The 15,233-nt window shown below is 36.5% G+C and overlaps 1 protein-coding gene across 1 annotated transcript in view; it reads left to right on the forward strand.

Moving 5' to 3' along the window:
- Window positions 1-15,233, forward strand: part of UNC13C (unc-13 homolog C) — a gene marked incomplete at both ends in the record, with an annotated part of 586,714 nt that overhangs the window by 491,993 nt on the left and 79,488 nt on the right. The window contains 4 exons of the mRNA XM_082853041.1: window positions 9-105; window positions 757-900; window positions 6,272-6,349; window positions 11,087-11,164. Coding sequence (XP_082709167.1) covers window positions 9-105; window positions 757-900; window positions 6,272-6,349; window positions 11,087-11,164 — 397 coding nt within the window. The remainder of the gene's footprint in view (window positions 1-8; window positions 106-756; window positions 901-6,271; window positions 6,350-11,086; window positions 11,165-15,233) is intronic.

The following is a 15,233-nucleotide window of genomic DNA, read 5'->3' on the forward strand; positions in this document are numbered from 1 at the left end:
TTTTGCAGGTGGTTTGAACCTTTTGTCATGCAGTGGCTAGATGAAAATGAAGACGTGTCAATGGAGTTCCTTAATGGAGCCCTGGGAAGAGACAAAAAAGATGGAGTGAGTTTAAATGACTTTCAGATTGCTTATTGTCAAGATTCATTTACACTGCTCACTTTTAAGCTAATGGGAATTTTTAGGCTTATTGCTATTAATTAAGTTTAATTTTAATCCTCTCATTACCAAAATATAATTAAAACACAATTTTAAACGCTGATAAGAACCCTAGGGAATTGCTTTTAAAAAAAATCGATCACCCTTTTAGCCCAAGATTCTTTACTCCTTGAATTGGTCTGAATCTACAAGTTCAGTGGGCTTATACAAAGCTCCCCTGTTGTTCTGGAACCCTTCCAGGATTCCAGGATTAGGAACAGACACCCTCCCAATCCCTCTGGAGCAAATCAAATGTCTTGAGCCACAGTCGGCTTGCTAAACCATCCTAATGCCTGTGGGGAATGAGAAATTGAAAGAACCAGTCCCTCAATTCAGTAATGGAGAAACCAATTAATAGCAACCTGCCCCATGATATTAGTTTTACTACACTTTACAGAAAAGGAGATGGATGATTTTAAAATGAGCAAGCATTTTATTACTGGGAAATGAAAGTACATGATATAGGAGATTGAGCTGTTTTTGTGAAATAATGAAGATTCCTTCCACAGTCCCTCTAAAGTACGCTTATGAGGATGGTTTCACCTTTTCTCCCCTCAGTTCCAGCAGACATCTGATCACGCACTGTTTTCTTCCTCTGTGGTTGATGTCTTTGCTCAGCTTAATCAGAGCTTTGAGATTATTAAGAAACTGGAATGCCCCAATCCTGAAGCATTAGCTCACTTAATGAGAAGATTTGCAAAGGTAGGTTAAATGGAATGAATCCCTTCTTCGCTGGGACTATGGCATGTTGTTATTTTCCTGCACAGAATTTGAAAAATGCTGTTATTTTGTAGCATTAGTCTTGTCTGACTACTACCACAATTTAATTTTCTAATTCCAGTAAAAATAGGCTGTTTCAGGTTTGTCATCTAACTCTCTTTTTACCCTTCCTGTTTCCTAAGTATGGATTTATCATCTTAAAAAATCTGTTATTCACATGAATGACTCAGTCATTTGTAATCGATGAGACTACCTTAGGTGGCCAAATTAATTTCTATTTCAGCTTTGTAGCTGAAAATAAATCTTGGAATTTCATATTCAAATCGCAGGTATTTTTTTTAATCAGTAGTACGATAAAAAGTATTTGAACTTGGAGTAATGAAAACTGAGTTCTAACTTCAAATCAGCCAATAACTGTAGTGTGAGCCTGAGCAGTTCCCTTGATTTTTTTTTTTAACATCTTTATTGGAGTATAATTGCTTTACAATGGTGTGTTAGTTTCTGCTGTATAACAAAGTGAATTAGCTATACATATACATATATCCCCATATCCTCTCCCTCTTATGTCTCCCACCCACCCTCTAGGTGGTCACAAGCAAGGTCACAAAGTCCCTTGATTTTTATGAGTTTAGTTTTCTTAGTTGGCAAATTGATTTTGAGCAACCAGATTCCTCTGAAGACCTCTTCCTCCTCTTACTGTCTAAGAAGGCTTGCAAAGTACTTACTATTTTGCAAAAGTTTCTGGGGAAGTATAAGAAATAAAAAATGCTGTCTCTGGCCCTTCAAATCTTTATATATATATATATATATATATATAAATAATCAAGACCACATGACATGAACTAATTGGAAGATGGCATGAAGAGGTCCACAATTCAATCTCAAGCACAGTAGAGTGCACAGTAAGTTGAGCGGAAGGAAAACTAATGAGAGCTGAAATACAGTTTCCCTGGGAAAACAGGGCTCATTCAGCCTAGAAAGGTGAAGTTAGAAAAGTATTGTAAGCCACGGGAATAGCAGGAACAAAGGGAAAGGAAAAGCTGAGCGTGACATGAAGAGCAGGGAGAAACAATCCTCTGGCAAAAAAGCAAAAAAAGTAAAAGAAAAGGAAAAAAAAATCTGTTCTGGGAGAAGTAGTGGGGAATGTTAGGAGAGTGAGGGTGGGTCCAGATCTTGAAGAGCTCTGCTTCCCAGGCTGAGAAGTTTATACTTAATCTTTTGAACAGTTTAAGAAACAGTGAATATTTGGAGATTTTGAATCACGGTACTGATATGACACATGTAGGGATGTAGGGCAATGACCTACACACCCCTATGCCTGACGGCCCTGAGAATAAGCCTGGCTTCATGGGTTGGATGATGGCAGAGGTTTCAGCTGGCTGTTTATTTGACAAGGGCTTACTCTTTGCCTCACTTGCACAATTTACTAGCCACTTTAAGAGATGTAGTCATGAAGAAGCACAATCTCTGACCTCAAAAACCTATAATGAGATGGCCAAACCTATAAACAACTATGAAAAAGTCAAATGCTATAATCAGGGTATCTCAGAGGTAGAAAAAGGCCTAGTGTATATCTATATCTCTCTATCTTCTATATAGATATATATATAGAGAGAGAGGTAGAGAGAGATATATATAGATCATGTTAAAAAATAAAGACATGCCAAAACTCAGTGAAACTGTATAATATTTAAGACGTATTAATTTGCTAGGGCTGCCATAAATAAAATACCACAGAATGGTGGCCTAAACAGTAAAAATTAATTTTCTCACAGTTCTGGAAACTGTAAATCCAAGATCAAGGTGTCAGCAGGTTTGTTGTCTTCTGAGGGCTCTCAGGGCTTCTTGCAGATGACTGTCTTCTTACTGTGTCCTCACACGGTCTTTCCTCTGTGTACCTGCAACCCTGGGGTTTCTATGTGTGTCTGAATTTTCTCTTCTTATAAAGACACCAGTCATATTGGATTAGGGCTCACACTAATGGCCTTATTTTAACTAACTCACTTTTTGAAAGGCCCTGTCTCCAAATACAGTCATATTCTGAGATATTAGGAGTTAGGGTTTCAACATATAAATTTTGAGGGACAAAATTCAGCCCCTAAAGGATGTATACATTTAACATGCCACTGCTTTCAACCACAGACGCCAACACAAGAGTAGATTACTTCATTTGCGTTATCACAAAAAGTCTAAATTTGAGACCCTTTATGAATGGGAGGCTTGAGCCTGACCCTGTCATTGGCTCTGGCTCTTAGAAAAGTTTAAGCCTGGTTCACTGACAGGTGGATTAGGAAAGGGCTTCTTGTAGGAGGCAGCATCTTTATTAATTGTAGTAGGGTAGTTTTGCTGAGGTAACAAGGAAACCAAGAAACTGTATGATTTAACACAACAAAGATTTACTTCCTGCCCACCCAACATCAGATACAGGTTGGGCAACCCTATGGGGGAGACTTTGTCAAAAATAAACAAAGCCAGATACTAGTTAAAGTTGTAAGGACAGATTTTAATTAGCAATAAATGAGTGCAATGGGGAAGAGTCCAGACTGAACGAGAGTCAATTTTGATTTGTACAGACGTCACTGGCTGTTTTAGAGGCAGAGTGTAGGAACAGGGAGGGCACAAGCAGGGGCTCGAAAAGCACAAGCAGGGGCTCTCTCTGTCTTTCTCTCTATACTGTCCCCACTGCTGAAGCCCAACAGTCCACCAAAAAGAAAATCATGACCTAAGTTCACACACTCAGAAATCCTACCTTCCAGGCCTTCCTAGGTACCCCTTCCATCAACTGGTTCTCTCTGAAGAGCTATCTCCACCCTGCTGTGCATTAGGTAGGACAATGGTTCTCAAACTTCAGCTTGTACCACTACCACCTGGAGGCTTGTTAAAACATAAATTGCTGGGACTCAACCCCAGAATTGCTGCCTCAGTAGATCTGGGACTGGATCAGGGCATTTAGATTTCCAACAGGTTCCCAGGTGATGGTTATGATACTGTCGGAGACATGCCTGAAGTAGACATGTCTTAACTAACTACAGATGACCCTTGAACAACGTGGGTTTGAACTATGGGGGTCCACAGTTTTTAAATAGTGAATACTACAGTCCTACATGATCTGTGGTTGGTTGAATTCGGAGATATGGAAGAACTACAGATATGGAAGGCTGACTATAAGTTATAAGTAGATTTTCCACTGTGCGGAAGGTCAGCGCCCCTAACCCCCTGGTTGTTTAAGGTTCAACTGTACTCACTAGTATTAATTAAAGAACTAATATATAGTAGTGATTTTACTTTGTTGAATAAATTAGAATGAAATCGAGGTTGCCCCTGAATTGTACATGAACACTTTCATTCCAGTGTACTTTGTATACTCACAAAGAAATGTATGTTGTTATAGCCAGCGTACTCACAACTCTTATGGACACAAGGCCTTAAACTACATCCTACGTGGCTGAGCCCTTTTCCTTAAATGCAACCTGTCCGGACTTGCTAACCACTGGCATTTGTAGGCTAGTGGATGCGAGATTGTGGGATCAGTTTCCTCCCAGCAGGAATTCAAGGGACTAGGTTTTTCCTATAAAGTAGAGGCAAGAATTAGACCAGGGGAAGACCTTAAGAATAATCAGAAATGGATGTCTGGATTCCCCTGCCCAAACTAAATCTTGAACAAGTGATAGTCTGAGTTGCAACAAGCTCCTAAAGTCAGGCTTCTGTTGGTTTTTGTTCTTGCCATATAGTGAAATGATTCCTGCAGGTAACACTATCATAAGAACCTGTAAATTGAGAGTAGTATTCATATGTATGAGTAAATCAGCACTCATTAGGGAAGTCCCAAAGTAATTTTCATCATTACATCTAAAAGAAGTTTTGGACAGGTGCATTTGGAAGATACTTCAGTCTGATCCACCACCTGTTTTCCTAGATTTATTGGTCTGCTGCCTGATAAGATGTTATATTTTCCAAAGCCAGTCTTCCATTTAAATTGATGCATATTATCACTTTACCTTGTACTTCCACAAACTATGGATTTTCTGTTATCCCTAATTTCAGGTTTCAGGTTTTCATTGTGTTTTTTAAAGTCTATAAAACGAGTTCATAGTCACATTCGGTGAATTCAGCTTTGTAAATTAAACATCTCTCCTTTAGTTTAACTCCTTGGACTGTCTCCCCAAGTTGATTTTGAGCCGCAAAGAAAATTCAGACGAATAGGTTATACAAAAAATAAAATCTTTTTTGTCTTTGCTTTTCTATGGAAAGAGATGGTCTGTATCTACTGCTCTTGTCGCTTTCTCTCTTCTAAGAAAATCATGTCCACATTGGACTTACGATAATTCAAGCTCTGTAAGTAACAGCAGTAGGGTGCAAACTCATCAATATCTCTTTAAGTAGTTGAAATAAAATGTAACAAAGTTTGTTCATTTTTCCCTTATTTTGCATAATTAATGGGAGCAGAGGGCATCCTTAGGCTCAGAGAGTTATTAGTTGGAGAAGGAGAATTTAGAATTAAGATGAAAAAGACAGAAAGAGGGGAAGGATTAGGCAATATTTTTAGCAAATATTGCACCAATAAATAACTTACTAATTAAAGGTAAATGTATTGAGATAGTGTGATGCAACAAAAGCTGAAGTTTAGGTCTTAAGAGGTGGTCTTTGTTATTAGTAAGGCTCCTTATCATAGAAAATTACTGAAAATATTCATTGCTAAGTGACATATATGGGAATTTTCTGACACCCCTCTCATAATGAGGTATTTAGGAACAAGGCAGAAAGTTGAAAAAATAACCATCACAAGGAATTTTGTCATGGTAGGGGTGCGTGTGTGTGTGTGAGGGGCGGAGGGGTGAGGATGGGAACTAGAAACCATGAGAGATGATGAAAGCATGAAGTGTCATTCATTCAGGAAAAGAAAAATCATTAGGGGGCATTAGGTAATAAGTATCCAAGCATAGAGGGGGTTACCATCAAACAGTATACTTTCTGAGTATTTAGATAAGTTAGAAGTAAAGAATTTTGTGATGGAGCTGGTTGTATTAAAATGGAATGGATGCATGTGGAATATCTTCCAAATGTACTCAGAAATATTACAAATTGTCATCTAAATATAATAGTTAAATTGAGATCCTTCTTTTGGCAAGGGTGTAGATTTAATCACTACTTAATGGCCATTGTTCAGCTGAAAATGACATTAGAAAAGTTTTCCCAGTTAACATAACCTGGATTGTGTGTGTGGTGTGTGTGTGTGTGTGTGTGTGTGTGTGTGTGTGTGTGTGTGTGTGTGTGTAGATAGATACATATATCTGTATATACATACATATAGGTCTTTACTTACCTGGATACATTTCACAATTTTTTTTCCTAGACCATCAATAAAGTTCTGCTTCAGTATGCTGCAATTGTATCAAGTGATTTCAGTTCATACTGTGATAAGGAAAATGTGGTAAGTAAAAATGTCTCTACTTTCAAGTATTCCTCAGTTGAGAACCACTTCTTCAAACTAATAAGTAAGCAAAGGAAGTTGTTTTCTTTCTGTTCTCATACAGGATAATAGAAAATAGGGATCTCAAGAAATTGTTTGAAAATTTCCTAGTAGTCCTGAACTGGTACAAAATAGAATTCAAAGGAAGGTTGAGAGCATCTCAATGCCAGCCAGCTTGTGGTTTTCCATGATGATAAGGAATAAGGCTCATATAAACAGCTGAAAACCCTCATCATTGTAAACACTGGAGCTGGGACCTAGGAGTTAAAAAGTTGTTTATTGTTAATACCAACTAGTGTAGTTTTGGCACCAATACCAAAATGAGTATAATTTAGCCTTTCAGTTTTCAAATAAATTGAAAAGGATGGTTAAGGTAAGGAGTGATGCCAATTTATACTCTGAATTATTAACTTAGCCTTTTATTTTTTGGATGATTGAGAAAACATTGATAAAATCTAAGCCAGTATTGCAGCTTAATAAAAGGAATAAAGAGAAGTAAGATAAACTAATTTAGAATATAATCAGTGTTATTTTATGGTAGAGGGTAAAATCTTTCTATTCACCATATATAATTTTAGGAGAAATCTGTCAGCAACATAGGATTTTTTTTTTAAAGACTGAAAAAAATATTTTAAAAGTCAGTACTAGGGCTTCCCTGGTGGCGCAGTGGTTGAGAGTCCGCCTGCCGAAGCAGGGGACACGGGTTCGTGCCCCAGTCCGGGAAGATCCCACATGCCGCGGAGCGGCTGGGCCCATGAGCCATGGCCACTGGGCCTGCGCATCCGGAGCCTGTGCTCCGCAACGGGAGAGGCCACAACAGTGAGAGTCCCACATACCGCAAAAAAAAAAAAAAAAAAAAAAAGTCAGTACTAGATTTTTCAAGACAAAAATCAGGGTGTTTTTTTCTCCCTCAAAAAATCAGTTCCCACAGTCAGGCAAGTCTTAAAGAGAATTCTTGCTGAAACCTCCTTGACCTCTTGCTGAGAGCTCATTAAGATAAGTCAGTCCTAATGGTTCTTGAGGGTCCCAAAAGATGCTTCTTTTCCTTAAAGGAAAATGCTACCTAGAAATTTTACTGAAACTCCCAGGTATCTCAGCAGTGATTTCTAATTGCCATTGATTATAAATACTCTAATAGGCAAGATAGAGTATTTATTTATTGAAAGCATATAGCTACAATTAAATTTATAATACATTTGAAAAGTATTATATTGAAAATCGAAACAGTGACAGATAATTCCAGAAAAGCTTCTGATTTACTAGGACAGCCAAACTGAAGATTTTGAAAGGTGGCTGTGAATTATCAAGGCTAATTCCTGTCGTTCAGAAAGGAAAAGTAGCCTTAAAAGGCCCTTGCAGACTTTATAGTATATTTTATTTTTTAAAGGAGAAAAATGATAAATCAGCATTTATTGTATTATTCTCTGTATTTTTCCTTTATATTTTATACTTTTCAAAATCAAATTTTAAAAAAGTCATTGAAATATTATAGCACAGGAACTTACTTTTCCTTCCTCAATGCTTTTCTTTCCTAATTACTGATATCTTGACCAGTCTTAGACTCTCATTCAAATGCCAAGTATCATTTTAGCTTTTCCATGAAAGGATATCAGTTAGCTGCTTAGTTTAAGCTTTCAGCTGAGATAAATTGAAGAAGTGCTTTTATACATTTGTGTGTGTACATATCACTGCTGTTACAGATTTCTTTAAATATCAAGAACATTGAAACATCATTATTTTTTATTTTCTCTGTATATATATGACAATATTCCTATTTCATCTGCAAATTGCACTAGAAACTTTTAAAGAGAGACATCTTCTAAGAGATGACCATAACACTTGCTTTCCCAGGGGTCAGAATTATAGACGACAGTTAAACAGCATATCTGTGACAGAATTTTTTTTCTTCTGTGACATTTTAAATTTGGAATGGGTCACAAGTTTTCAATCCATTCTTCCACACTCCACATTATAGCAAAGCAACATTATCTAAATCAGAAATGCTTGATTTATTTTTTAAATCTTTTTCAACTCAAAAACATAATTTGGTGGAATCTAAAAAAATACAACAAACTAGTGAATATAACCAAAATGAAGCCGACTCACAGATATAGAAAACAAACTAGTGGTAATGAGTGGGGAGAGGGAAGGGAGAAGGGGCAATATAGGGGTAGAGAATTAAGAGTTACAAACTATTATGTATAAAATAAGCTACAGGATATATTGTACAACATGGGGAATGTAGCCAATATTTTATAATAACTATAATAGAGTATAACTTTTTAAAATTGGGAATCACTATACTGTACACCTGTAACTTATATTGTCCATCAACTATACTTTGGTAAAAAAATATATATTTGGGTCACGTAGAAATGGCCATAGTCTGAACAAATCTAACTTTTATATTCATTGTACTTCAGGTTCCTAACTTTGTTCCAGGTTTAGAGCAAATGAAATACATTATGACATTTTTAGGGGAAAAGCCAAAATATACAAAGATTAAAAATTAACTTCAAACATAGGTTATTTTTATCTAACTAAACTCACCAACAAATGATGCTTCTAAATTCGGTTAATGTTCCCTTTACTATGGGTATTTTTAGCTGTCTTTGCTTGTTTTTCATTTACCACTGAAGTTTTTAAAGTAAAAGTTGTTCCCCGATTAGGTTTAAGGTAGAGTTGTGTAATTCAATTCTCAGTACTGTTTTGATAAATTGATTCAATAAAATCGAAATTTGAACATGTCAAGGTCAGGGGAAGCTTAATCAAAGAGGAAAGTCTCATGTTTATTTTTATCTCCGTCTGGATAACTGCATCTCTTTTTTTATATGTAGCCTTACCCAGGTCAGTGGCAATCTATGCCAAGTGAGCCCACGTGTCTTTGTTCATTTGGCTTCTTAGTAGCTCTTTGCCATCGGAAATTATTATATTAAGAAGGCTTGGAGGTTGGTTTAATTTGTAAAGCTGGAACTAAAGTACTATTACATGTGTCAGAAGAGATAAGCTTGAATGCTAATATCAAATAATCATAAAAGAGACTACCCAGCTAACTTAGACCCATGAAAAGCAGGGTGATTACACCTTTACCCATGTAGTCTTCCTGCTTCTCCTTGAGTCATGCTCTTCCTTAGTTCTTTCCCCTCTGCAATGAAAAAGAAGAAACCCCAACGGCCCTATACCCTAATGGAAAAAGCTCTGTTGGTTCAGTTTGTTGACATTGGGTCAAGATGCGGAAACCCTGAAAATCTGATCATACATGCCACGGAAAGGATCAGGCCTGGATCCAGTGACTCTGCATCACAGCTGGCAATCTGAATCATTTGTAGAACATTGTGGTTCAGCTTACTGAACAAACTCTATAGGAGATAAATCTCTGTGTTAAAAAAAAGAAAATATTTAAGTGCCTGGAATTAAGAGTAGCAGTTCTAAATTGTTTTCGTAAACTGAAGTTAGGATGTGGTCACTTTAAGAGTCAAGTAGAAGGTTTTTCAAAGGTCAGTAATATGGTTAAAACAATAATAAAATCTTTCCACTGATGAGCACTAACACCTCTCTGATGTCCTGGAAGTCCTTTGCAGGCCTCTCTCTGACTCATTATTGGCTCATTTCCCAGCACCTGGGAAGGCATATCCATTTTCCTTTCTTTCACTCTTTTCTTCCATTGATATGCTGGCTCTTCAGAATCAGTATGTAGCAAATATTAAATTATTCCATAACTATTCTGAATTCCATTATAAATTAATTTCTACTATTCTGAGGACACATCTAGTCCTGTCAGAAAGCTTTACATCTTAATGTGATTGTTATATTTCTGCCTCCTTGGAAACAAGTCAAGGAACATTTTTAAAGCATGTATTATGTGTGAGGCTCCGTGCAGTACTCTGTAAGAAAAAGCAGAAAAAGACACAGAGGCACATACAGTGCATTTCAGGTCAGCTGGCAAGACAGTCAAAAGCAACTCCAACGTGAAGTTAAATAAAACAAATGTCAAGTGAGTGACAAAAAAGATACAATCTGGGAAAACAAAGGCCCTAACCTGAATGATGGACATGACTGAAATAGGTGAAGAAGTTCAAGTGAAGGGCCTACATGCTAAGCCGAGCCACGGAGTCTGGAAAGCACAGGTGTTGGGGAGGTGGGAAGCAAGCCTCTTGTAGTTGAGAGTTCATCATAATACAGTAGAGGGAGAGGAGAAGACAAGCATGGTTTGGAGCTGTATAACTAAGGGCCTTGAATACCAAGGGGTGGGCTTTTTCGATAGCCAGAATTTATTAAAGGTTTTTTGGGTTTTTTTTTTTTTTTTTTTTGCATTTCTGAAATTCAGATGGTGTTTTAGCTTTTGAAACAGTGAAATAATAGAATAGTTTAAACTGGTTTGTTTTTCTTAAAGTAAATCTTTAAAAAAGTAAACTGAATTTGGTTAATTTTGAAGTATACAATGCTAAGAATAAAATAACTTCTAGTAATAGGTCTCCAGTGGTTTATTGTCTAAGTATATTATTAAATTTCATTCCCCAAAGTGGTCATATTTTCTCTCTTCTATTCTTAACTGTTAAAAAGTATAATCTTAAAATAGCATAATTATTCTATTTGCCAAATAGAATTGAACTTAGGTGATAGTTGTATACTATCACATTGAAGGTAAACTCATTCAATAATTTAATGTATTTTTCGTTTTGTTTGCTTTATTTAAAGCCCTGTATATTGATGAACAATATTCAACAATTGCGGGTTCAGCTGGAAAAAATGTTTGAATCCATGGGAGGAAAAGAGGTGGGTATGTTTTTATGCCTGCATTTGCCAAATATCTCAGAGGTCATTAGCAGCGTATCTCTTTGCTACGGAGAGTGACATAATCAAGTTTTTACATGGCTTAGCTAAAGAACAGGAAATGCTAACAATCTAAAATACCATTAACAGCTAAGGTGATCGTTACTCCGCAACAGAATACTTCAGTAAATACATCGGAAGTGTGAATAGGAGGAGGGAGATGGTCAATAGCCTTTTGTAATGTGTATATATAGTCATATATACACTATTAAATATATTTTTGTATATGCTGACGATATGTAAAGTTTCACAGTTGCAGATGTCTTTTACCATACTGCACAATGTCAACTTGATATCAGTTTTCTTCTGCAGTGTGCTTTGTGGCACTACTAGTTCTTGGTGTATCGCTGGTTTATTTTTCACATCTCAAAAATCTGTCACAACTGTGTTGTGTAGTGGCTGTAATGTGTTGTGTCTTTGTCTAACATCTCTGACCTGCAATTCCATGAGTAGAAGAAGGAAGGAGAAAGATTCTTTTATGAAGTTTGTGATAGTACGCGTCTTATGACTGTTTCCCCTCCAAACTCAAAGACGATTGCACTTCCTACTTGTTCTCATTTGCTTGTTTGGATCAGGCAGACTGTGAAATACTAACGGGGCACCTGCCTTGAGCTGCTGCAGTATTTCACAAACCGACATGAGCATCTGGGGAATTGAGGACTGGAGACAGTGCTGCAAGGGAAGGTCATGCAGCTGTCATTCTCCCACCGCCACCCGCTCCGTAAAACAATCCCAAGGGTGGCTAGGATGAAGGGATATTTCTGTTTAAGGTTTTATTTACACTGTTCCTAATTATTGTGATAAGTACGCAAGACATATGTAAAGTTAGGTTCGATTTCAAAGCCAAGATCCCATTCATTTCTAAATTGATAAGGCTGAAAATGCTTCTTTTAAGATGGGACCTCTTCACACATGATGTTTCTTTTAACCCAAGAGACATTTATACATTTTTCCCCTGATGTCTTTTTTATTATTCTCAAGTCTCAGTCTTTTGAAAAATAAACTTGCCATTTAGCATCCTACAAATGAGAAGCACCAGGATACATGGGTGAAGGTGCAAAACATATACTCTCTATAGGTCCATTAGGGAAAGAATTTATGCTAGGAAGCAAAAATACAGTGGGGGTATGGTAACCATATTTTTAGAACCGAACAGATATCAGGGCATAATCTGACATGGTCTGGCAATGACACAAAAACTTGAAATTAGGGCTAACTTGGTAGTTCCAGAATATGTGGTGGCTAAGGAATGAAAGATTTCAAATGCAAAAGTATTCTACTAATAGTCAACGCAAAGTATCAGTCTAAGGAGAAGGGGCAGTCTGGATATCAAGATTCCCTTTGAGGGAATCATTTCATGCTTCTTCCTGCCCTCACCTCCTTCCTCAAATATTTGATAAATGCCTAGGCTTGCAGGGACAGACACTCAGGAGAGAAAGTTAAGTAAGACAGAGTTTAGTGGGAGAGATAGATTCATAGGAGAACAGTTAAAAGAGAGGGCTGTATAGACAGTAAGAGTGCACAGCAGAGTTAGTACAGAAGCTAGAGCCACTGACTGCCTGGGGTGAGTGACATCTGGGGTCAGATTTGTAAAAGGAGGTGATAAGTAAATTGTCTTTTAAAGGAAAAGTAGAAGTGAGCCTTGAGGACAAAAAACTGCAAAGATATTTTGCCTTCTAGCTATCTCTTCCAGAAGTCATTCATGTTACCACAGCTCAATAGTGTAAAGTATCTCAATGGTGTAAATAACTTTGCCAGCCAAGTTGTTCAGGTACACTTTCTAATACAGTTTCTAATTTAAAATAAATTTATTAACCTTGACTTTTGAATGCTTGAAATATTATCTTTTTTCTTATTTCTCTTTGTTTCTCTTTTTGCCTTTAATAACTCTAAAATACAAAAAAAGGCGCAAGTTACTTTTGATGTTTGATGTCATATTCCTTACAGAGCTAAGCTAAGTTTTAAACATTTGTGAAAAAAATTAGGTAGCTTTTTACCTTTCCAAGGTAGCCAATAATTTGTAAAATACGCTATTGGTAATTTAGGCAATAAATTCTCAATGCCAAATTATTATTTCTTACAAACTTTAGGGAGTTTGTAGGAGTAAGGAAATTTTTCTCAATTTGGACACATAAAGAAATGCAGAAGAACTCAAGAATTGGTAAATTTGCTGGCCAAAGAGATTGTTTTATAATTAGATGGGTATGCTATTTATGCCCATTATTACAAAAGACCTGCAATTTGCATATTGGCCTCAAAATTACTCTTCCTATTTTAATGGTTTAATCCTATGATTTGGATCAGATAAATGTCAAATACCTAACTGAAACAAGAGCTTTTCTGGTGTTTTTTTTTTTTTTCCTGTTTATATGACAAGGCATTCTGTCTGTACCTGCTTAGAAACTCATGCTTCTCTCAGGAAATGAAAACTGTCATCCAATATTTAAATTGCTGTATTTTGACAGTTTCAGATTTTCAAGTAATAACCAATTATTTGATAGAAAATTTCCATTCACAAAATACCTAAGGTAGACTAAAATGATTCATAAGAAAAGAGCATAATTTCGTCCAACTGACCTACCTAACCGTTTCTGTATGACTTTAAAGTCATTGTCTTAACAGGCGAACAAACTAACTCAATCTGCGTATCAAACTAATATGGAAACAAAATACATACTTTAAATAAGAAGCAACCCAATTTCCTGAAGAAAACCCTACTGTCAGAGCCATTCCTTGGAGGTGGCAGATATGTGGGTGGGGAACAACCACCTATCACGGTTTAGCACGGAGTGGGGCATGAAGAAAATTCTATGGGAGGTCTTCTCTCATTTTCTGTTCCCAAACATTTTTATCCAAGCGAAGTTGGTCTAAAATTGGTATTAGGATAATAGCAAGAACATGTGATAAAAAAACATTCAGCTTACAAGGTTCCCTAGGATTGGGGTGGGCAGTTCACATATGTTTTCTTGGTTAAGGGTTGGGGAGATATGGTTTATTAGGCTAATTATGTTTAAATGCACATCAGTGTCAGGGCTGTTTAAAGACAGGTAATATCTAATTGTTTTTCTGAATCACTGCCTTGCAACTGGTTATAGGTGAATGGAACTCTCAAAGTATGAGACTTAGGGATATTGTAAGTTTCCAACTGCTAGAGAAGTCTGCATCTGTTAAGGTGGCCTGTGCATGTGCAGGTAATCTCTTATGACAGAGACAGAAAAAAATTAGTCCAGAAGAATCACATTGGCTCTGATAAAGGAGCAGAAACTAACCAATCCTGAAGTCACCTAGATTTGAGTGAAAATTGACATTAAGGATTGGTTTGACATAACCAGTAAAGTATCAGATGTCAAATGCAATCTTTGGTTTCTGCTCCAATGTTTTTAATCAAGTTAGCATAACATAGAGCTACCCAGATGCTGAGGTGTATAAATAATACTTCTTCCTAATAGTTTCTTAGTATTAGAAAATGTTCCTAGAGGGTTATAAGATTTATGACCAGTGTATTCTATTAGGGACACTTTTTGGTCCTGGGTTGCCTCCCAGGAGTTTAAACTGATTTGGGTCATATATGTATTTGGTGTTCTTAGGTTCTCTTGTTTATACCAAGTCCTCCTTTAACTTTCTCTACTCCCCAAAGTTGTCTTCATCCTATGCCCCTCTCTTCAACAATAGTTCAGCTTGGGCAAGAACTATAGGTACTAATGGTAGGAAATTGAATTTCTGAAGACTCAAAGGAAGATTGGCTTAAATTTCAGAGAATATTCTAGGTTTCCCTTTACATGAATTTCTATCAGCTAGATACACTACATCTATTATAAGTTACTCTATTTTGACAACTAGTTTGCAAAAATTAAATTAACAAACAGGATAAAATTTTCTAAATGCTGGTAAAGTTTGTGTTCATCCTTTAATTTTAAAAAAATACTCCCACATTAATAGTTTGATGTTTTATTTGTGTTCATTTATATTATGTTATTTTCTAATATTGATTGATATTATTTGAGCCTGAAAT

Source organism: Leucopleurus acutus, assembly GCF_964270905.1.
Source record: "Leucopleurus acutus genome assembly, chromosome: 1".
NCBI classification, from domain to species: domain Eukaryota; kingdom Metazoa; phylum Chordata; class Mammalia; order Artiodactyla; family Delphinidae; genus Leucopleurus; species Leucopleurus acutus.